Source organism: Cygnus atratus, chromosome 3, assembly GCF_013377495.2.
Source record: "Cygnus atratus isolate AKBS03 ecotype Queensland, Australia chromosome 3, CAtr_DNAZoo_HiC_assembly, whole genome shotgun sequence".
In the NCBI taxonomy this organism is placed as follows: Eukaryota; Metazoa; Chordata; class Aves; order Anseriformes; family Anatidae; genus Cygnus; species Cygnus atratus.
Window position 1 is genome coordinate 112,063,056 of NC_066364.1, and position 24,764 is coordinate 112,087,819.

The 24,764-nt window shown below is 40.3% G+C and overlaps 1 protein-coding gene across 3 annotated transcripts in view; it reads left to right on the forward strand.

Moving 5' to 3' along the window:
- Positions 1-24,764, forward strand: part of KIF16B (kinesin family member 16B) — a 144,644-nt gene that overhangs the window by 92,837 nt on the left and 27,043 nt on the right. Inside the window, exon 24 of one of the 3 annotated variants that reach the window (XM_035552992.2) lies at positions 11,313-11,402. In XM_035552992.2, the coding sequence (XP_035408885.1) occupies positions 11,313-11,402 (90 nt within the window). The other 2 variants (XM_050709709.1, XM_050709710.1) reach the window with 2 other exon arrangements.

Here is a 24,764-nt window from a genome sequence, read left to right on the forward strand (position 1 = left end):
CAGTTAGCAAAGGTGGAACCAGCAATAGGAAACACACCTGAGAACCTCCAGATTCCAGAAATCACCTTACTAACCCCTAGGAAATGTATTCCAAATGTGCAATTTTTGTCCTTTGTCTAAGTGGCCTCAGTACTGTGAAATATGAGGGGTTGTGATAAGGCATGCACAATACAGGATACTCTCAAGACAGATATTTTCCAGATGGATCAGTTGTACGCAGCAAGTTGGTGGTCAGGTTCTTGGGATGGAAATTTCCAGGTCTTACTGAGATGTAAGCGGAAGGTATAGAAAATTATTAGACTTGAAATACTTACCTGTAGTAATGAGAGCCTAGTTTAAGTATTTTTCACTTATCCACAACAAAAGTTCATTTCATTTCTGGCCCTTGGTTGTTCTGATTCTTAATTTACAATAGGTCTCCCTTCTCCAAACTGTTATCTGTTTCCCCTCCATTCTAGTGTCTTTCTCAGCTAATCTTCTGTGCAGAAATGCTGGAAAAAATGCATATTCATTATGTTTCCTCTGGTACTAAGCCAGTGTTTTTTCAAAGCAAGATGTGAAATCTAATTGGAAATGTGCTCTCAGTGCATGTGGACACGTAGCATAACTGATGTACATGGCATCAGAGACTGAATTGGCAGCCTTCTTCAGAATGTACTGCCAGATGCTTCATTAGGTGGTGAAAGTTGGAGTGACCTGCCTTCATAGTGTGCAAGACTGTTTTTGAACTATGCTTATGGTCTCCTTTGCAAAGTCTTTCATTAAGATGGTCAATTTTAGCTCAGTTTATGCTAATTAAATTTTCACCTTGAAACACACTGCACTGTTTGTGGATGGAATACTTCCTTCTGCCTTCTGAGTGTTGGCTTTGCTGGGGCCAGTAAAAGCCCAATAGCCATCAGAGATGATGAGAAAAAAGTAAGTGCATGTGAAACTTTCCCAAGGACTGTTCTAGTTGCCAACTATTTTCAGCAGATAAGATTTACAAAACTGGATAATGGTTAGTAAAGGTAAAAAAAAAATAAAAAAATGTTTTGTTCTTTTAGTAACAATCAGTGGATTTCTTTTCCAAGTACTTTCCCTTCATCCCTAAAACCCACAGAAGCATGTGCAATGCCCTGGGATAGAGGGATAGTTAAAGTATATATGAAGGAAGACTTGAACTTATTTGGAAGGAAAGGAAAAATTTAAAAGGAGTGTGATTCTTAACTAGCAAATAACAGGATGATGTCTCAAGAACAGGTACAAGTGCTTACGAAACTAGGCTTCAGCAGTTGCTTGTGTTTTGTTGCCATGAGGAGCAAGACTTGCAGACTGACCTCTCTGATGGCATGGAATGACCTGATGCAATCTTGTGGCTGAGAGCAGTGTGTATGAAGTGGCTGTTCTCTTGTGTTGTACTTGTCAGTATCATCTTGCTGTTTCTCCTGTGCCATTTCTAGGCTGCCTATGAAAGAAAATGCTGCTTAAATAACTGCTTTGATGAAGTTCAAAGCAAGGAAATGGTGACATACAGAGTAGGGAATGGGCTATCACTTTAATAATTGTATTCCATTGCTATCAACTTCCTTAGAGCAATATTTTTATCGCAGCTCCTATGGACCTTAGTTTGGCAGTCTTTGGAATATTTCTTACAGTTATTCCCCTACACAAATCGATCAACTCTGTATGCTGCTTTTCATTTGCCTCCAGTTCTATCTTACACTGGGTTGCTTTTGCTGTGGTCAGGATTTGGCTCCAAGCTACAATCTGCAGAGCTTCCACAAACTTTTCTATGTTAAATGTTTTCCCAGCAGAGCTTATATCTCTGATTTGTCTTTCTACAGGCAGGGAGGAAAGAATGTGTACCTCTTTCACCCTTTCTTGATGGGTCAGGGCGCAGTGTCAGTTGTTGAAATAATTCCTTATTTTAGCCCTGCTTTACTTTGCTCGAGTTAATTTTCAGGTGATGGCATATTAGATTGTACATCAGTCTTGGGAAGGAGCTGGGGTGGTGTTCATCTTATTCCCTTTGCCGCTATCCAAATGAGCTTTCTTTACCAAGGTTGCTCTTGTTGGAAATATGGATAGCTGACCCGTTTGCATGTAACAGCAGAGTTACCCGATAAAGAGTCAAGAGATGATGGAATTGAATTGTAAGACAGTCCCCAAACCTTTAAATCCTATGTATCTCAGAAGCATTTTTCCATCAGCAGATGTTTCTAATCATTGTAGACAAATGCTGGCTTATTGCTGTATAGAGGAACAAATCTGAAAAATATTCTATATAAATTTCTTCTCAGGACATGAAATAGTATATAAGAGGTGAAAATGTATATAATATGCTAAAAGAGTGGGAATAAGTTTTACACTTATTAGCAGCGTTGTGGTCAGTTCATAAGTCTTCCAACCCTGATATACCATCCAAAAATAATTTTAGTGCAGGTGCAGCATCTTGTCCATCTAGACATATATAACCTTTGAGAATGAGCCAGCAAGGTGCTCTGTCCACTCGTGTTCTTTCAATGGATATGTCACATTTCAAGATATTGAGCAAGGCCCATGAGAACCTATAGGAGAGAATTTGAAATAGAAACAAAAACATTCTTTATTAGATTTAAGTTAGCACCTTCTTTTACAGCGAGAGAAATCGTGGAGCTGTTTATGATCTGCTATTAGATATTCAATATTAATGGTTAAATTTCCAAATAAACTTCCATTTGGGCAACAGTTTTATATGCAGTCTTTAAAGACGTGCTGAAGCAGTGGTAATTTAATCAGATCTAAACATAGTTATCATAGACCTGAATTAGAATACCAGAACACTGTTCTTATGTTCTTCTCTTCCTCTCATGTTGCTGTGATACACAGAATATTCAGGCAAGGCCACAGCAGAAACAGCACTTGGGAAGATTTTCTACATTGTAAAGATTGTTGGCATCTGTTTCAGAGAGTACCTCTGGTTACAGACAGCACGTTTGGAAGGCAGAAGGAGCAGCAAGGTGGTAGGGAAGGGGGAACCTCCAGCTCGAAGACACAAGAAGGTCTCCTGAGGGCAGGTGATGGAAGCCAAGCCAGGAATCAAGCACAGCCCTGCAGGGGATCCTTTGACAAGAACCAAAGTTCTGCATATATAAGCCTTCTCATTTTTATTCAGCTTTCCCTAGTTGTTGTGACTCCTTTCATTTTCTTTATCCTGTTTGATATTTCATCAAAACTGTCTTTTTCTTGTGTTTCGAAGTCTTTCAGTCATCGCTGATGTGTTCTCTACAGAAGATCCAGGCAGACACACCCCAAAGCAGTGTTGTTTTGTTTTCCAGATCCATTCAGCCAAGTGCTGTGGTGGGTCTGCTCAGCATGTTTGATATTTTTGGTCATTGTTTTCTCCTGAGCTCTATGAGCTATTGTAGAATTTTGGAGTAAAGCAGAAGCAGTGCTCATTATTACACAGCTCTTAAAGGAAAAGATGCATGCCCTATGTGGACCTAAATTAGAAAAAAACTAACAAACCAACAAAAATAACAACAGCCAAACAAACAAAAAGCCCAGCCTTCCCTCAACACAATTGAACTAACACATTTAAAGATTGATCAAAAAAACGTTCCAAGAAACGGGTCTGGATAAATTCCGTAGTACATTGCAAGTTCTAGATTTTCATATGCTGTATTCGTAGATTGCATAAGTGTCCAGATAAGAATGATTTTAATTAATAAAATACTTTAACTACTAGTAAATTACAAATAAAAAGTCAATGGCTATCCAAATTTACTTTACTTGTTACTGTTCAAAAGATCTACATTTATCCCAGTCCCATACGTACAGAGTTTCTATTATCTGTCATACATCTTTATTAAATAGGGGGAAAGGAATCCCAGACCAAACTGGCTATATCAGCTGTAGGATTAAAAGACCGTGTTCTAGAAATGTTACTGCTATGTCGTGTGCACTATTATTCTCCTGTTTATATGAGTGGAGTTTGGTCCCATCTGTTTTAATAACAACATTACTGTGGAGCTTTGGGGAATGGCAAAGATTTTGTTCAGCTTTGAAATTCATTTTCCAATAATATCTGCGGTATGGAAGGGGAGAATGGCTAATGGCATCTCACCTGAACAAAGGGGGAAAAAAACATCATTAACAACAATAAAATTTTGGAGTGTGGTTACTTGCTAGTTTCATACACGAACTGGCAAAGTAAATGAAGAGGACGAAGGGAACCAATTCGAGCCAAGCCACCAAACGCTCTAGAGAGCGAGCATCAAGCTCTAGGCAGCGCAGATCTGTCTGTGGCTTTGCTGTTTTCCTTCCTGTGCAGCTCTAACAAGTATTCCTGAAGAGATAGTTAAAACAGTTGTATTTATTAGCTTCCCTTGAGAAGTTTAATAAAATTGGCTGCAGGCAGTTAGATAAATTCGAGACTGCCCCATCGCCTAGACATCTGTCATGCACACAAGACTTCACTGGTGTTGTGGTTTAGCCCGGCTGGCAGCTAAACACCACACAGCCGTTCGCTCACCCTCCCCCCTCCCTCTCTGGGATGGGGGAGAGAAACGGGAAAGTGAAGTCTGTGAGTTGAGATAACGACAGTTTATTAAGACAGGAAAATAATAACAATAATAATAATAATAGTATTAATGATAATAATGTGTACGAAATAAGTGATGCACAATGCAATTGCTCACCACCCGTTGACCGATGCCCAGCCTATCCCCGAGCAGCCGGCCCCCCCCTCCACCCCGGCTAGCCACCCCTATATATTGTTCAGCATGACGTCAGATGGTATGGAATACCCCTTTGGCCAGTTTGGGTCAGCTGTCCTGGGTCTGTCCCCTCCCAGCTCCTGCTGCACCCCCAGCCTGCTCGCTGGCGGGACAGAGCGAGAAGCTGAAAAGTCCTTGGCTTGGTGTAAGCACTGCTCTGCAACAATTAAAACATCAGCATGTTATCAGCGCTCTTCTCATCCTAATCCCAAACATAGCACCCTGCCAGCTACTAGGAGGAAAATTAACTCTGTCCTACCTGAAACCAGGACAGCTCCCTTTGACCCCTTATTCCATACCATTTATGTCATGCTCAGGTTACACTCTTTCCAATACCTTCTAATTAATCACCATTTTCATCTGTGATACATAGCAACCATGGTAGTGATGACATACAGTGTTATATGATAACTAACATACTACAATTCAACTCATGGGCTATTCTCACCCAGTATTAGGTCCCCTTGAGGTACACACCGCACCTCCCCATTCTTTTGCATTACCCACCAAGTGCATCCAGGTCCCTGAGCAAAAGCAATCCCACGAATGGGCTTGCCTTTTCCTGAGGCAGGAGTAGCCCAGACTGTCTTACCCAGCATGTTTCTTACGTGCACTACAGGAACTTTATCCCCTTCTACAGTGCGTAACAGGTTTGATTGGGCAGGTCCAGCTCGGTTGGCAGATCCTCTAGTATTGACTAACCAGGTGGCCTTTGCCAAATGTGTATCCCAATTTTTGAATGTCCCAGCACCCATTGCTTTCAGAGTAGTCTTTAACAGTCCATTGTATCGTTCAACTTTCCCGGAGGCTGGTGCATGATAGGGGATGTGATACACCCACTCCATACCATGTTCTTTGGCCCAAGTGTCTATAAGGTTGTTTCGGAAATGAGTCCCATTGTCTGACTCAATTCTTTCTGGGGTGCCATGTCGCCATAGGACTTGCTTTTCAAGGCCCAGGATAGTGTTCTGGGCGGTGGCATGGGGCACAGGATATGTTTCCAGCCATCCGGTGGTTGCTTCCACCACTGTAAGTACGTGACGCTTGCCGTTGCGGGTTTGAGGGAGTGTGATGTAATCAATCTGCCAGGCCTCTCCATATTTGTATTTCAGCCATCGTCCTCCATACCAGAGAGGCTTTGACCGTTTGGCTTGCTTAATTGCAGCACGTGTTTCACAATCATGAATAACCTGTGCTATAGTGTCCATGGTCAGGTCCACCCCTCGATCACGAGCCCATCTGTATGTTGCATCTCTACCTTGATGGCCTGAGGTGTCATGGGCCCATCGGGCTATAAATAATTCACCTTTATGTTGCCAGTCCAGGTCCACCTGAGCCACTTCAATCTTAGCAGCCTGATCCACCTGCTGGTTGTTTTGATGTTCTTCAGTAGCCCGATTCTTGGGCACATGAGCATCTACATGGCGTACCTTTACAACCAGGTTCTCTACGCGGGCAGCAATATCTTGCCACAATGCAGCAGCCCAGATGGGTTTGCCCCTGCGCTCCCAGTTGTTCTGCTTCCATTGCTGTAACCACCCCCACAGGGCATTTGCTACCATCCATGAATCAGTATAGAGATAGAGAACTGGCCACTTTTCTCGTTCAGCGATATCTAAGGCCAGCTGAACGGCTTTCACTTCTGCAAACTGACTCGATGCACCTTCTCCCTCAGCAGCTTCTGCAACTCGTCGTGTAGGACTCCATACAGCAGCTTTCCATCTCCGATGGTTTCCCACAATACAACAGGACCCATCAGTGAACAGGGCATATTTTTTCTCATTTTCTGGTAGCTTGTTGTGCAGTGGGGCTTCTTCAGCACGGACCACCTCCTCCTCTGATGATATCCCAAAGTATTTGCCTTCTGGCCAGTCCATAATCACTTCCAGGATTCCTGGGCGACTGGGGTTTCCTATTCGAGTCTGCTGAGTAATCAGTGCAACCCACTTGCTCCATGTAGCATCAGTTGCATGATGTGTAGAGGGGACCATTCCTCTGAACATCCAACCCAGTACCGGCAGTCGGGGTGCCAGGAGGAGCTGCGCTTCAGTACCGACCACTTCTGAAGCAGATCGAACTCCTTCATATGCTGCCAATATCTCCTTTTCGGTTGGGGTATAGCGGGCCTCAGATCCTCTGTATCCCCGACTCCAAAACCCCAGGGGTCGACCTCGAGTCTCCCCAGGTTCTTCCTGCCAGAGGCTCCAGGTGGGACCATTCTCCCTGGCTGCGGTGTAGAGCACATTCTTTACGTCTGGTCCTGTTCGGGACTGGCCCAAGGGCTACTGCATGAACTATTTCCTGTTTAATTTGTTCAAAGGCTTGTCGTTGCTCAGGGCCCCATTCAAAAGCATTCTTCTTACGGGTTACTTGGTAGAGCGGGTTTACAATCAGACTGTAATTTGGAATATGCATTCTCCAAAACCCCACGACACCTAGGAAAGTTTGTGTTTCCTTTTTGCTAGTTGGTGGAGACATAGCTGTTATTTTGTTGATCACATCCATTGGGATTTGATGACGTCCATCTTGCCATTTTATTCCTAAAAACTGGATCTCTCGTGCAGGTCCTTTAACTTTATTTTGTTTTATGGCAAAACCGGCCTTCAGAAGGATTTGGACTATTTTCTTCCCTTTCTCGAAAACTTCCTCTGCCGTGTCACCCCACACAATGATGTCATCGATGTACTGCAGGTGTTCAGGAGCCTCCCCCTGCTCCAGCGCAGACTGGATCAGTCCATGGCAAATGGTAGGGCTATGTTTCCACCCCTGGGGCAGCCGATTCCAAGTGTATTGGACTCCCCTCCAAGTGAAAGCAAACTGTGGCCTGCACTCTGCTGCTAGAGGGATGGAGAAAAATGCATTAGCAATATCAATTGTGGCATACCACTTGGCTGCCTTTGATTCCAGTTCGTACTGGAGTTCTAGCATGTCCGGCACTGCAGCACTCAGTGGTGGCGTGACTTCGTTCAGGCCACGATAGTCCACTGTTAGTCTCCACTCACCATTAGACTTTCGCACTGGCCATATGGCACTATTAAAAGGTGAATGAGTCTTGCTGATCGCTCCTTGGCTCCCCAGTTGACGAATTAGCTTATGGATGGGAATCAGGGAGTCTCGGTTGGTGCGATATTGCCGCCGGTGCACAGTTGTGGTAGCGATTGGCACCTGCTGTTCTTCAACCCTCAGCAACCCCACAACAGAAGGGTCCTCTGAGAGACCGGGCAAGGTAGACAACTGTTTAATGTCCTCTGTCTCTAAGGCAGCTATGCCAAAAGCCCAGCGGAACCCTTTTGGGTCCTTGAAATATCCTCTTCTAAGATGGTCTATGCCAAGGATGCACGGAGCATCCGGGCCAGTCACAATACGGTGCTTTTGCCACTCATTTCCGGTTAGACTCACTTCAGCTTCCAATACAGTTAACTGCTGGGATCCCCCTGTCACGCCATAAATACAGATGGGCTCTGGCCCTTTACAGCTTGATGGCATTAGAGTACATTGTGCACCGGTGTCTACTAAAGCCTTTACTTCTGTGCGTCAGACGTGCTATAAAACTCAATTTGGGAAACAGGCACAGCAGACTTGAGATTAAGGCAATCAACATTGTGACTAGCAACTATTAAGCAAGTCGAATACTTTTACCAATTTTAGTTTAACACACTCTGGTCAAATCTGTCGATATCTCAACCCTTCAGGCCCCACGTTGGGCGCCAAAAAGGACTGTTGTGGTTTAGCCCGGCTGGCAGCCAAACACCACACAGCCGTTCGCTCACCCTCCCCCCTCCCTCTCTGGGATGGGGGAGAGAAACGGGAAAGTGAAGCCTGTGAGTTGAGATAAAGACAGTTTATTAAGACAGGAAAATAATAACAATAATAATAATAATAATAATAATAGTAATAATAATGTGTACGAAATAAGTGATGCACAATGCAATTGCTCACCACCCGTTGACCGATGCCCAGCCTATCCCCGAGCAGCCGGCACCCCCCCCCACCCCGGCTAGCCACCCCTCTATATTGTTCAGCATGCCGTCAGATGGTATGGAATACCCCTTTGGCCAGTTTGGGTCAGCTGTCCTGGGTCTGTCCCCTCCCAGCTCCTGCTGCACCCCCAGCCTGCTCGCTAGCAGGACAGAGCGAGAAGCTGAAAAGTCCTTGGCTTGGTGTAAGCACTGCTCTGCAACAATTAAAACATCAGCATGTTATCAGCGCTCTTCTCATCCTAATCCCAAACATAGCACCCTGCCAGCTACTAGGAGGAAAATTAACTCTGTCCTAGCTGAAACCAGGACAGCTGGCAAGCTGACATACCTGCCCTTCCCCAGGCTTTGCAGCTGGAAGAGTCCTGGATGCGTTGTGCTAGACTGCTGCCCTAAAGGCACGCTTCTGTGAAATCTCTAGGGAAAAAAGAGGTCACTTCTGCATCGAGACTGTGTACAAATGAAATCCATCACAGCAGAATTTCACAATTCAGTTGGCAATACAGAATTAAAGCAAAGCAGAAATAATGAGTCGCATCTTTATTTTATGATTATCCATCGCATGCTAATGTTTACTTGAACATTTAAGTCACAAAGCGCTTTACTGAGTTCTGAGTAATTACTCAGAACAAAATGGTTAATAGGTTAATCAAGATCAGCCTAGCATGCATATTCCTGAATCACTACGCTGTTTGTAGTTAAACCTGCCTATGCATGTTAAATCCATTCACTTGATTTGTAAGGCTTGAGACATTGCTAACAGTCTATTGAGGGAGGGAAACTGCATGATTTTTTTTTTATGAGGGAATATAGACCATCATGCAGACGTCCTAGTAGCAGTCAAGTTTATTGGTGACATGAAAGATGAATTTTATCAGAAATAATGAATTTGCATTGAGGAGATATGCTAGAAAAACATATGCTTTAGAACAGACTAGTTCAGTTGGAAGGGACCTTCTAAGATCATCTAGGCCAACTGCTATTTGTGAAAAGTACATATTTGTGAAAAGCAAATGTATATTTTGAGAAGTCCCGTTTTGTTTACGTATCTTTTTAGCTAAAAATTGGAAAACAAAACAAAACCTGGTTGCTGATGTCATATGACAAAATATGTTTTGGTTTCCAAAGCACTTCTCCCAGTTTCACTGTTTTGTATGCCCCAACAAGGGCAGAGGAGATGGGGAAGGGTGTACCAGAGACTGGCTTGTTGAAAGCCTGAGTTAGCAGCTGTCAACAACGTTCCTTGGTTGCTGGCTTCCTCTGGCTTTCTTGTCCCACTTTCATTTTATCCTACTCAGTTATCCTGGTCCATTCCTGTTTTCCATAACCCTGTAACTTTGTGATATGCTCAGCAGTGAGGGAGCTGCCTGTTCATTTTAGGAGTCACTTTATTATTAAAAGCCAAGCCCATGTCTTTGTAAAATGCATTTTATGAACACACTTGTTTTTGATCTTCACATGCAAAATTGTTGCTAGACAGAGGCCGTATCTCATATTAGGCCCATTGGATTTAAAAACAAAAACAAAACAAAACAACAACAAAAAACAACAACAAGCAGCTTTCATGTGTAGGCAATGCCAGCTATTTTTCTCCAGCAATGCTAGTCGGTGTAGAAGAATGCTCACCTCTCCCTGTAGCATCATTTCGTGATAGCCTTGGATCATCAGAGCTACAGAAGGGCTTTGTTGTAAAATCAAAGGCTCCAGTCATATCACTTTTATGACCCACTTAGAGATTTCCTTCATTACACCTAATTTCAGGCAGTGAAAAAAATTTCTTTTACTGAAATTTTTATTTCGGTTTTGCAGTTCCAGTGAGGTTTTGGTATATAACTGATGGCAAACGTGGGTAGTTGGATTGCCTTCCTCTTTGCTCCTGTTGCTATGTGCTTTTTCACAGGAACATTTCTGTTAATTTTAATAAGTTTTCCTGTATAAATGGGATTTTCATCAACATACTGATGATACAGGCCCAGAGTATTTTAAAGGAATATCTTCTACTGAAAACCTATGTATATAGGTTGATATATATATATATATATTTATATGTCTATGTTTATATATATATGATATATTTACCATACAAATTGGAACGACGTTCTACATGGTAATGAACTGTGTGTATGAGAAACGTATTTAATATATTTGTATGTATCTCTATATACATGTATGCATACACATATGAGAATATAGGAGTTTATATGAACATACAGAGAGGCTACACTACACTCGTGCTGGGTGATATTCATTAGTGGAACGCCACTGATTGTAATGCTGTGAGTGTCACAACTGCACCAAGGAGTGATTGGGGATATTTTAATGTGTCTACAGACTTATCAAACCACTCTGGAATGTGGAATATGTGTGTTCAGTTTTTAAATTTGCAGTCAGTTATCCTTATTTTAAAACAACAAAACAAAACAAAATACTCTGTCGGTGTAATAACAACAAAAAAAAAAGTAAACCTGTAAAAGCCTACGGAATTTAAGGAAACTAAAATCACCCATTTTAATCTGATAACCTTGTATACTGCAGTGTTTTGTGTAGTATGTTGTGGTTTTACTTCTGTTTTTTCTTTTTATATTATCTGATACAGATAACAGTCCTGGATGAGACGTGGACAGTATTCAGGCGGTACAGTCGTTTTCGGGAAATGCATAAAACTTTGAAGTTGAAGTACCCAGAGGTAAGTCAATTACTAAGACAATTACTAAAAAGAGTAAGACAATTACTAAAATTGTCCTTTTGCAGGAAAGGCTGGAGATAGAGACGTGAAAATAAGTGTTGTTTTTTTTTTGTTGTTGTTTTTTTGTTTGTTTGTTTTTTGGGGGGGGGCAGCGGAGGGGAGTAGGGTTGGTTGGTTGGTTGTTTTTTGTTTTTTGAAAGATACTTACACAAAAACATTATTCTTAGCCATATGCTTCTAGTAAGATTGGCAAGCCCTTTGGTAGTTTGAACCTCCAAGGCTGCTAGAGCAAGGATGGATTGTTGCATGCTGTTGCTACAGTGAAAACTGCGACTAAATGTGCTGCCTCTAACCATTAATTCCCTTTACTGCTGACTGGCGTCGTTCCCTGGAGGTTGCTGTTTTGTTCATTGCAAAATACTTGCAGTCATATCATGTCATCCTGACAACTCCTCATTTAAAAGAAGTGCGTTGTTCCACAGATACCTTTTTGTAATAGTGGCTTCCAGGTTTCTGCAAATGGAAAATTGATCTTTCTGACCACCTCTGAGACTTTGAGCATTCAGGATATGAGGAGCTGTGCCTGACAGAGCCTTAGTTCATTGGAGTGAGCGTTTGTAGAATTACGATTCTTGGTTTCCACATCTAGCTTTTAATTATTAATACTTTGCTTCCTTTCTCCTTGTTCTATTTGATATTAGAAGAAATAAATCATTCAAGTGAGTGAAGTGATCCTGATTTGAGAGTTGTCAAAAGTAAAGAAGCCTGGGCTGTGTGTTCAAATGCTATATAGTAATGCATTAATGTTTGAGAGAGCACGATGCGATAGTGTGGGAAGGCTTTCTTGGTCTACCCTAATGTATTTTTAAGCTAAAAACTGATTGAGCATGGAAAGACCTTGAGATTTAAAGAGTAAAATATCCAGAATCTGTGTCTTGTGGAGATTCAGAAACTTAAGATCATTTTAATTCCAAAAAAGAATGAAAACCAGAATTTGAAACTACCACACACCAAGTATCTAAAGAAATGTAAACCTAAGGAAAAGAAAATTACAGTCATCTTTTCTGATTGTCAGGAAGTTTTAAAAGGGCAAAATGAATTATGAAGAGAAAATTGAAACATTCTTTTTCTACAAAAGCTTTTAAGAATATTATTTGTGAATGAACATCACAGTGATATTTTTGATCCAAATAAGTTGCTGTTTCCTCTTGGATGTCAGAGATCTAGGATGTCGACACTAATATCCTAGCTACCCTAATATCCTAGCTCCTGAAAAGATGGCTAGACAGTCATCCAGGTGAAATAGAAAAGGGTTACCTGTATCCCTCTGCAGACTGAGCTTCCCCATTTAGGAAAATGTGTTCTAGTAGTCTTTTTCAGAGTCCTGATAGTACATTGAGGAACAATTGTATTTGACTTTTTCAATTATGTCAGAGGGAGATCAACTTCATTGCAGCTTCATTACATGTAGTAATCAGATTGAGGAGGAATCCGATGCTCTTAAAGCTTCTATTAAAATGTCCTTTGTGCTGCAGCATGTTATTGTCAGCTTTTTGAATTAAGCATTTGTGACTCACAGGCTGAAAAAAGTCAGGCTTTTTGGTGTTACAGCGGGGAGGTTTTTTTGTTTTATTTTTTTCTGAAGAAGCGTAATAATTTAGGAGTGGTATTAGCAGGTCAGAAAAAAGGCAGTAACGCCTTCTGCAGGTTTCTAACCAGCTTTGAGCAAGAGGCATAGGGGCCCTGGTGTTATATTATCTCCGTGCATCTCCTGAGAACAGTTACAGGTAAATAATTCTTTCCCAAATATGGAGAATATATGCTTGAAATAAGCATTTTTTTTTCTTTTTTGCTTCTTCACTCTGTCTGCTGTCATGCTGGCAATCTCAATCTATTTCCCATTTTAGTGTGCTGATTTCTTTCTTATTGGCTTTTTTGTGTTGCCATCTATCTGGTCTTAGGTAAATTTACTGAGATTAACATCAACTACATTAACAGAATTATTGGTTTAACTATACAGATGATTAAATTTCTAATTTCCATGTAGGAGATTCATTATAGTATGTTTTACTGAGTTATCTGTTCCATTCTCAACAATTTCTGTGTAAGTCAGAGCAAATACCAAGTCTTACAAGTTTGTCAATATACCTTTTGCTAAAATATGGTGCTCTTTGGAGAAGCACATTAATGTGCTTTGGCTTCTAATATGCTTGAAAGAAATGTTTGCTATGTTACTTTCTGAAACAACAGATCTGTAGCTTTATTAGCATCTTCTTCCAGTTTTTATTTAGCCTCCACTTTAAAACAGTCTTGGGTAAATTATCAGTCAGGTTCAATATGCATATCTTTGCTAAGTACAAAGCATTCTAAAGTTCAAAAGAAGAGAGGTAAGTGTTTGATCGTGTCATCTGCTGCGTTTGTGGTAGTTTTCTTCCTGTCACTGAAGTACCTCTTCTGGAAACCCTGTTCCGTGCAGCACTGATGTTGTGTTCTCTGTTCAGTACAGGCTTGTTGTGTTGTGTCCACTTCTGCTTTGAGACTTTGAGGCCCCACAAATAAATGGCAAGTTTGTTGGCAGAAGAAACCTCACTAATACACAGCTGGTTTCTTCTGCTTGTCAGCATTTCCACAAACTATGGTGCCTTTGTTTGTTGGAGGGGACAAGCACATTGTGACGGATGAAACTTATAATGTTGTGCACTGGAGTAAACACTTGGTGTTTGTTTTCTTTGAAGGAATTTCATTATCAATGTTACATATGTGAATGATCGATGGTTTCCATATTTTTACCTTTTTAAAATAGTCTTTATGATAATTTTGGATTGGTTTTGCAAAGTGGGTAGGAGTTCGGTTTGTGTAGCAAATTGAAAGTCATCTGTCTCCTGCTGATTTGTCAGTGACTTAATTTGGCATTCATTATGACACTAAAATACATTTTAATACCAAACTTGGCAAAGTTGTATTCGTAGTTACTATATTTTGTTCCGAAGAAATTTGGTTCTTAAAAGCAATGTTATCAGAAGCCATCAGAGATGCCTTTTATTTTGCATCGCTCGCCTTCCAACTCTAAATTAATATTTATAATGAACAGAGAAAATATGGTGGATGGTGCTTAATATATGAGTGTCCTGCTTTTAGAAGTGAACTTTACAGCTCATTAGTTGCTTGGATGAGAGTTACTACATCAGTATTTTAATAATTTGCTGATCTTGCATTTCATGTTGCTGTCACTGAATTCCCAAAGGAATGCATTGGAAAACTGATTTATTGGGAAGGCTTAAAAAAAAAGGTCTGTCTTTCAGAGGCAGAAACTGTCTGTCTTCCAGTCTCAAAATATATTATATTTTATGTGCCTGCACATTTCTTGTTATGTAAATAACTGGATGGTGAGAACTGTGTATCTAACTGAAGTGTGTCACGTGCAAATTTTGAAAGACTGAGGAAGCTGAAGTAGGGTGAGATTGTGCCAGAGGCAGATAAATACCAGCATTTTAACAGTCCCTGTGTTTGTTTATTTATTTATTTATTTTAGGCCTACACAATTGCCATTTACCCAGCTACACTGCTAATTTGTTAATGACATTCTGATTATATTTTGAAATTTAATTAAGATCATACCTTGGTTTTCAGTTGCAGTGGTCTGTGTAATGAATGTACTTTTTGTTTGTCATCACTCAGAAACAGGAGCAAATGGGCTCTTTAATTGAGATGTGAGAACTTCCAGTGTAAGATTCTCTTTTTTTCCTTCATCTTTTCTTAGAGATTCACAATTTTGAAATTGTACTGGAGTGCTGGTTTCTACAGAAAACTTTTCCTTCCTGATCCCTGCCTTGATGAGAGGGATGCTCTCTCCTCTCTGCTAGTTCTGCAAGTTTGAGTGTTGTAAATCTGTGATGACCAGTGCTCCCCGTTTCTCACTGCTTTCTTGTCCCTTCTTTCTTTCAAAGGACAGCAGAGGAACAATTGACTATTTATCATTCCTTACCTGAATCCAGGGTCGGTGAAGGGCTCATGCTTGTGCGGGTCCCTTGTTCCCACCTCCATATGGGTAGAGAAGCCAGGGTTCATGGGGCTTTCATTGTTGGCTTTGCTTACAGTTTCCCATCACTCTTCTTGAAACTTTTCGTGTGCGTAAAAATCTCTAAATGGTGTTAAGGGAAGCACCTAGTATCAAGACATTTTTATTCTTAATGATGAGTCCCTGTCTTAAAATATTAGTAAATCCATGCAGAGATTGCCAAAGAGCAGTTAAAATGTATATTTGCATTTATAGGTTCTTTCATGAAGATAAGGATGTGTGTAGGCAAGATTTCTAAAGTGCTAAAGCTGTTGACTTCTAGTCCATTTAACAGAATGTAATAATTTGTGTATTTGTATATGATGTATGGAGGTCTGAATATAAATACATATTCACATCTTTCACTGTCTAAAGCACAAAAAGACTGGTTATGACTTTTGAAGAATTTTAGATCATAATTGAGCCAGCTTCCCCTTCCACTGGTCTTCTTTTTGTCATGCATCCATTTGGTCATGGAATATAATATCCACATCCAAAGCAGCAGGAATGTCTAAATAAGCTTAAATCTTCGATCCAAAGTTGCCACCTGACCTGCGTCTCCCCATATGCTGTTCACAACCAGGGACATGAGTGTGCGAGATAGATTGCAGTAACACATAACGTGAATCTTGAAGTTAGGATTGCAGGCTGCTGTTGGAATGTTGCTTGGATGGTTGGGTTTTTCAGGAAAATTACGTATGGGACAATAAAGATTGCATTTTATAACCATTAGGTCAACATGCTGTCTGTCTGGTTTCAATTTTTCAGTCTAGATGTCTGGAGGAAAGGCTGGTATCGGTAGTGTTAATGAGAGTCATATGTATTCTTTTACTTCTGAAGAGAATGTCCTCTGCTAATCAGAAATCTGTGTAGCAGAATATAATTCTGTTGGAGCAGACTCAATTGTAGGTGTTAATAGACTCTTGCTTTGCATAAGAATTGCATGAAACTCAAAGAGCAGAAAGTACTTCTCAAGTTTGTCAGAAATGGTATGTGAACATTTTAGAATATATATTGAATTCAAATTATTTGTCGCAAGCTTATTTTTAAAATATTTTAAATATTTCAGGTTTTTGAAAGTCCAAAGTAGTTTGCCTTTTTTACTAAAAATATTTTTTATTTCAAAGAGATGTAACAAATGTTTTGTATCTCAGTGAATCCAGTTCCTGTTTCATCCAGCCATGCTGCCTGCAACGACCCAACTTTATGTAGATGCATGTTATTAAAATATGACACCAATTTTCTAATCCTTTCTAAAGTTCTCTACTCTCACTTATTATTGGGAGTAATTCTGCCCTGTAGTAATGAGTGAAGAGTCATGAACTGTTTATTTAGCCGTCACGGACTGACCTCACAGTCCTTTCCTTTTGCCTCCATCCTCTTCTTTTGGGTGACCACCAGAGAAGGAAAAGATCTTCACTTTCTTTTTAAGTGGTCTGTACCTCTGTTGCTCTTGATAAGTAATAAGTGGAAGAAATCTTCAACATGAAATGCCAGCACAGTTAATGGTAAGGGAACGAATATGAGGTGAAGCCACTGATTTTTGATAATCCCAGATTCTGAGATTATCAAAAGGGTCACTGACAGATAAATACAGCTTTTTGGTAACTTTCAAGACATGGTTAGTGGAGTTTTTGTTTGTTAATTTTGTTGTTTTTCTTTTTCTTCTGATAGTTATAAAGTAGTTGGGTGAGCTCTGTGTATTTGTGTAATAGTTTTAAAAAATCTTGTCTGCGATGCAGAATTCTACCAGCTAAGAGAGAATACAGTTAGAGAAGCTAAACCCAAACCAGCACTAGGTCGGCGTACCTTGTGCAGAGCAGTTAGGGCAGCTTTTCAGCTGCGATCTTAGCTTTCTGACTGCTTCCACTTTCTGACTTATAACTGTGCAGCTGTAGCGTTTCATTAAACGTAAAACTGTGTTAATCTCCTGGGATTACTTCAAAAGGGAAAAGGATGAGGAAGCAATAACTTTGAGGCACTTGGCTTGCGGGGCTGCTGAGCCAGTTGCTATGTAACTGGTGAGTTTCTGGAGTTTAGGAGCTGCTTTGGCGGCAGAAGACAAAAGCTTGTTGCATGACAGCTGGTCTGCCAGAAACTCCGCTGGTTTTACCATTGGATTTTGTCATTTACTGGTGCGTCAGTAACTGTATACTTAATATATAAGATTTAGATCGTACATGTGTATTGAATGCAGAATTCTGGATGCCTTCACGTTTCTGGTGTTCAGTTGTAGGAAATGGAACAGCACTGTGGCTGTAGAAAAAAAATAAAAACTTATAAGACTATTTAAAATGAATTTGTTCTGAAATCTTCAATGCTTATGCCAAAGGCTTGACCCTGCTGTGACCAAAGTCCCAATCCTTTCACAAGTTCAGTGATTGCTGAGATTGATGTTTAGAGACTCGCGAACAAGAAGCAAGTTAAAATCACAGTTTTACATGCTCTAGAGAGCAGGGTGTAGCATACAGTAATGAATATGATGGTACAAATCTTGCTGCAAATGTTATCTCATTATTTTAGAAAGTCTGTTTTTTCCTATATGTGGATTCTTAATTCAGGTGCTTTCCATTTCTACAAGCTCCGTGTCACTTAGTGAGCATAGTATATAACAATATTTTAAGATTTATTTTGCATTTGAAAATTTGACCCAGTGAAAAAATGAACTTGTTGATGTTTCGTGGCTTGACTGAATGGATGCTTCTGGATACTAACTGTCAGTCTTGAAATGACTTATTTTTTAAATAATCAAGAATATGTCCTGTAGGTTTGTTTTTATGGAGGAGAAATGCAATAACAATGGAAAAATGTAGTAAGAGTAGTAAATCTAACATGCTAATGCTAGGACAAACGCTAAGCATATATAAGCAGTCTAACAGTTGTCTTTGTCTTCTTTCAGAGAACTGGATATTTGAGCACAGGTTAACATGCAAATTGTTTGCAATGCTAATGTGCTTTTAAATAGTGAGTGCCATGATGGGTATTAGAATAACACATCTGGCAGAATTATACTTGTATAGAAAAGCATACGGAAAATAGTTTTTGAAAAAAAGATCAAGTATTGGCAGACCTTATTTCTTGCTTTCTCGCCCAGGACTTTGTTCTCCATAGTAATGTATCTTTCCATAAATATTGAAAGAAAAATATAGTAGTAATCTTTAGAATCCATATCTGTATGTAAACCTTCTAATACTATTATACAAGCATGTGATTATAGCCTTCACCTTTATTCAGTACAAATTACAGTAATTATGGTATAGATGATTTTAGATTTTAGCATTTATATTCTTGTCACCTCTAACAGCCAGGAAGTACAAACACAGGAAGCGTATTTTGTCACATACACTTTTTCAGCTCACATTGCTAATTACATTATATTCAGAGAATTGTGAGAGTCTGTAGGTTTGTATACATAGTACTGCCATGTCAGCCTTAGCTTGCCATTAGCTACAGAAGTAACTGAAGTGGTAGATCCCTAAATGCTTCATCTGGCCTTTCTTTCTGTAGCGTGAGACTTTCTGCTGCCGCTGTTTTCAAAAGAATTTTTAGCACTTTGCTTAGTACGTCAGTCTGCAAATGTATATGAACAGGAGAATTTGTTCCCATAAATAAAGTGTAAAAATGATCCCTGTTAACCGCATCATATAGTTCATTGCAGGTTCTATTGTGGGGAAGTGTATTTATTCCATCTGGCCTGTCTGAATTCGTAGTTGCCAACCAAGATGTGAGCATCTGAGGCATACCAAAACCACTGGCATGGTTGCTTCCAGCATACTATACAATTCCCTATCAATTTCCAGTGGGAAAATGAATTCAGTGTCTGAATTTTGCATCATAAAACTGAATTTGAATGTGTAAGAGCCTTGTGAAAGCCTGGCTTTGGGATTCATTTGCAATAATTGTTGTTTGGTATCCTAGGTTTGTGCAGAAAAGTTTTCTTGGGTTGGTAGAGGCAGTTCTGCAGAAGTAGTTTCTCTCTATCCCTCCTCCTTTTCCCACATTCCCTGCTGTGGTTTGGTCAATGATAACTGTATTTTTTTTTTTTTGGTCTGTCCTGAGCAACTAATGAAACCTGTGAGTTTCTAAACAGTTCCGTGGGAAAATACCATTGGCTTTATAGGTCTCCAGATAAATTCAGCATAAGACAAGATTAACCTGCAGGTAGAAATCAAATGCCAGGTTTCACTGATTGTGCTATGCAAAAGTCTTACACATTAACATCATAGAAATTGAAAAAAGAAGAGTTTGAAAGGGGTGAGTCCTTCGTCTCATAATTCATGAAGCATTTGACGGGATAATTGCTTTGATTATTTGATAATCTGATTTTCAAAGCTCTGGTCAATTATCTAGTGAATCTGCATGGTATCAAAGTATTCATTTTGTTTTACCAGTAAAATAATTTTGGATGGATAATAGCTGTCTGTGAGAGATGCACGCCTCTGAGAAGAACAATTCCTCGACAATTTAACTAGAGTTTTACTTGCTTGCTAAGATTCAGCCATTTTTAGCTGCTCCTGAGTGTCTGTAGGCCCTGGGAATGCCTTAGGCTGCAACCCTGTCTTTCTATTTTCTGCATGCTTAGTGAAAGGCAGAGAAGAGGATTGGAGTTTCGGCTGTTCCTTTCTCTTTTTAAATAATTGCCTTACTTTGGAAGACATTAAGACTTGAGCTCCATTAATCGTTAGCCGTTATTGACAGTCTCGCTATCTTCTAACAGTTTTGTGAAGAACAACTTGTTCTCACTTGTTGGTCAGGGATATGTTGCTAGATTAAGTAGACTTTTCAAGTAGAATCCTTTTGGTTTCAGTTGATTTAGGATATAACTCAACTGTAACTCTGGTTTCTGTGAACATATCCAGGCTACTTTCAACCAATAGTGTAGATAGTAGCAAAACCTGTCTGCTTCCAGCTATGCTGCCAGTTGCATTTTTTCCTTAGATGTATAGATGGTATTACTGACATAGCTGGAGTCACGAAGTTATTAGGATAATTTTAATTCACCACCTGATCAGGAGGTTTATAACAAGTTTCTCTTGAGGTTCGCATGGCAGGGTTTGGGCAGGATATTACAGGATTGTCCTCTGTTCATTTGAAACCTCAGGGACAATGAACAGGTCAATATAGGTTGCAGGTGCTGCTGCATACTAAGAATATTTAGAAGTTTATTTTGATTTTGCTGTATTAAGCAAATGAGTGAGTTGTCTAAATCAGATTAAGGTACAGGTGATTTAACTGGTGGAGGTGCCATTCAGATAGGGCTGAAGTAGTCTGAAGGACGGAAAACCTCTTGAAAAACCGTTTTCTGCCTCTGCCTTTGACAACAACAGAAGTTGGATGTTCTAACATAAGCTTATGGCTTACAGTTTATCCAGCTGCTCTTGAAGAGTTGAAGAAGAGGTGTATTTTATGCTGAGATATTGACTTATTGTCCCAGCTTTTGGGATATAAAGATTAAAATGAAGCATGGTTCCTTGCTTCCATAGACCATATTTGCCTTTGCTTTAGAGATGAATGTCTTCACTTAGTACTTGAAAGCATCTACTGCAAGTCCTCAACCCTGACCATCCCACTAGAGGATCCTACACACCTGCCAGAGAGCAGCAAGATCGGGGCTAATCCACGAGGAAAGGCAAGGCAGGAGCTTGAGGTGGCTGTGGCACAGGCAGCGGGGCCTCAGAGCCCCGGGGGCAGTCCAGCAGGACCTGAGCAGGGAGCTTACAGGAGTGTCAGCCATCATCCAGCAAGAGCAATTAAGAGGTCTGGTCCAGGGTCCATCCACAGTGGACCAGTGACTGGTGAAACATCAAGGGGGACTAACTGTAACAGCAGTGATCTGTTGCAAATATCCCCCTTCTTACCATACAGTGCTTTAGGTAGAAAGGTTAAAGGGTGAATTGCTTACCATAAGAGGCACTTCTTACCTGAGGGTCTTTTGTAAATATTAGTTTATCTTGTTCTGCTAATGAGGTTTCAGATTTGCTATGGTGAAAATAGTGTTCTGTTTCTTATTTAGAAATGAGTCGGCTTTGGAAGAAAGGAGGAAAACAAATTTCTTGCCCCTGCATGGCCAGTAATACAGTTTGTTTCTAAATGAGCGACCATGGGTTGTGTGTTCACAAGGAGATCTTCCTGTAAGGCTCTTGGGATGCTTTCTTGACTGCCGTAGAGTAAATACATAAAAAAATATAATAATGATAACCTGGAAGGGTCTTTTACCATCTGTCTGTGCAACACAGAGCATAAAGAAGGCTCCGTCTTACAAGAGAGAATTTTCTATCCCACTACAGAGCCCAAAGCAAGAAAGCCCAAGCAGTAAAATTTATTAGACATTCCTGCATGACAAAAATCAATAAAATACAATCTCTTATGGTTTAATATGAAAATATACCTAAAGAAGCAGTGGCTTTCAAGAAAAATATTGAGCTGGAGATACAGAATTGAAAATGTCAAGGAGAAGAAAAGTAAAGGTAGAGGATGCAGTCTGGTTCACTATAGGGCTAATTTCAGAACCAAAGCGAGAAGTAATAGTGCAGAGGGCGAACTGTGTGGTCTCCTTTAAAAGACAAATGCCATTATGCGGATGTCTGTGATGCAAGTGCCAGTGAGATGAAAAAGCACACCTTTCTGTGGGTTCAGAGCTTTGGGAGCCAATGCTAAAACATGCAATTAGTTCGTAATTATCTATCAATGGCTATGAAGCTGTGAATGATAAAAGGAATCAGAGCTACATTTCTGGCCAGTCTCTTCTGAACCGAAGCTATTATTTTCTGTCATACTCAGTTCTAGGTACTGTTGGCATTAATGATACTTTAATGACTTGTGGTGTACAGTGCTGTTGGCAATGCTGAGCTGAGGTTGAGTGTGACTGTCTTTTCTATGAAATACTTTAAATTTCTTCCAGTCTTCATCTTAATGCTGCATGTCCTAGTCTTATGCATTTTTTTCTGGGGAAAAAAAAGCTACAGCAATGATTTAGCAATATTTTAAATCCTTAAATTACTTGCTGCACTTTAAGTTCTAACTCCAATTTTACTTTTTTGAATTGGAGTATATAGCAATACACTTCTTAGGTCAGCCCAATTTTTGACTAGTACCAAAGTTGTTATTAATAGTAATTGCAAACTACTGTATTTCAGGGGGTTATTTACATATTTGGAGCAGCATAATTGCCATTCTGATTGTACCTTATGTGTTGTAACTCATTGTTAAGTATGTTGGATAAAAAACAGCACCCTTACAGTCTTGTACCTTGCCCCTGCTCTCCAGGGTTACTGAAACCTGTGTAGGTGCAGCAGCAGCATTTGTACTGCCTCAGTGGTGTAGGGCCTGCTGGGGACACAAATACCAGTCTTATAGAAATCAGCTGACAGAGAGTAACTGGGAAGTTGCTGACGTGTCCCAGCCCCGAATACATGCAATAGTTAAACATATCCCATCTTTGACCCCCCCCCCCCCCAAATAATGATGCTGACTTCAGTATCGTGGCATTTTAGTCAAGTGTGTTGGAGCTTTTGCATGTGTAGGGTATATGAGGATCTTGCTTTGTCAGCATTTCTCATCAAGTGTGCGATGAATAAATTGTGGTATGCTTGGAAACAAATATACATCCTCAGTCACCTCCATAACACTAGGATCTCAAGAGGGTAATGAAACAGATAGTAGCAGTGGTCTTTGTGGTCCCCATAGCTGCTTTTTCAAAATCCTTTGAAAGCAGCCCCCTAAAAATGTATCTCTTCAGTTTATTGCATTTAGTTATCAGTCATTTCAAGCTTTACCTAGTGACAACTCTGATAGCGGGGGAAAATCCCTAATTTGTATGAGGTTTACAGCTTGTTTTTAATTCTGTGATAAAGCAGCTAGCTTTATAGTGTCTGTAAGAGTAGACATAAGTGAAAATTTATGTATAATCTATGTGGCTATAAACCACTCTCAGTCTTGGAGGGGGGAGTCAGTAGTTGCTTTTAAACTTCCCATTTGCGTACTTAGATGGCTCTTTCTCTGTTTTTTATCATTTTAAACGACACAGAAGGCTAGCTAACTTCTCCTTGTAATCAGTCCTGTTTGTTGTGAGAGTTGCAGCTTTATACCTGTAACAAATCAAATGCAGAGGCACACTACGTATTTGTTTGCAGGTGTATTTCTCTGTGACAGCTGTTCTTTAAGACCCTGAGATCTGCCATTAATTTTGAGTAGTCAGGAAGGCATCCATCTAGTCAGCAGTAGAAATTACTGCTGCTCTTTGATGAGTTTTCATTATTAGCATTTCTCAAAGGCAAGGGTGACTGAAATTTATGGCATCAGTTGGTCACACGAGACGGGGATGTTTCATAAACGCTGCCAGATGTCACTGAGATGAGCTCGTATGCAAGAAGCAAATCATTTCTGGAAGAGCTGTTAAAACTGCTACAGTGACTTCTCTCTGAACGTGCTCCTGTTGTGGAAGCCAAAAGGCACAGTGGCTTCTTGGGGTGCAACCTGAGTGTCCTGCGTGGGGAGCGGCCATGGCTCTACCCAGCCCCAGCACCCCTGTGCCTGCTGCCTGTGCTCTCCCCTGGCGTGCTGGTGCAGGGACGCCGCCTTAACCTTGCTAGAAATCCCAGTGGGAGGATAATGAATCAAATCCCAGATTCTCTTTGAAAGGTAAATAAACCCTGTACAGAGCACCAGAAAATTCCTTTTTCTTCTTTTTGAGAAGTGGGATTTGTGCCACATGTTTATGAAGATAAATCAATGTGTTGAGCTTTGAAGATGTGACCTTGCACACCCAGCAGTTGTTGCCATTTCTTTAAAGAAATAAACAAGCACCATAACCTGAAACTACACACAAAAAATAATGGTTAGTTTGCAAAATCGCAGGCTAAAAAGATAGAGGGTATGTTTCCAACTTGTCCGTGGGCTCTGTAGGTCAGCGCGTACCTTTGTGTTAGAACGTGGTCTGCCACATGGCACTGGTATTCTTCCCCAAAGATTTCTATCTTGGAATAAGGGATAGACAAACAAGGGAGCAAAGCCAAGGTAGCAAGGGCACAGCATATATATATATTTTTTTTAATCTAAAAGATATTTTCCAAATATATCTGAGAAGCATATTTAACTATTTTTCATTTGGTTTTGACTGGTGTACATGTGAGATAACTATATCCTTTTGGTTGATGTATACTGTCTCTGCACCTTCTTATTCTTCCTACCTACAGCCTGCATAGGAAACTTAATGCATTTTATAGCCACCTGGGCCAATTTTTGTCCCTCTTCCCTTTGTTAATAATTCTCAGCTACGCAGGTAGTGGTTTACATTTAGAAAGATG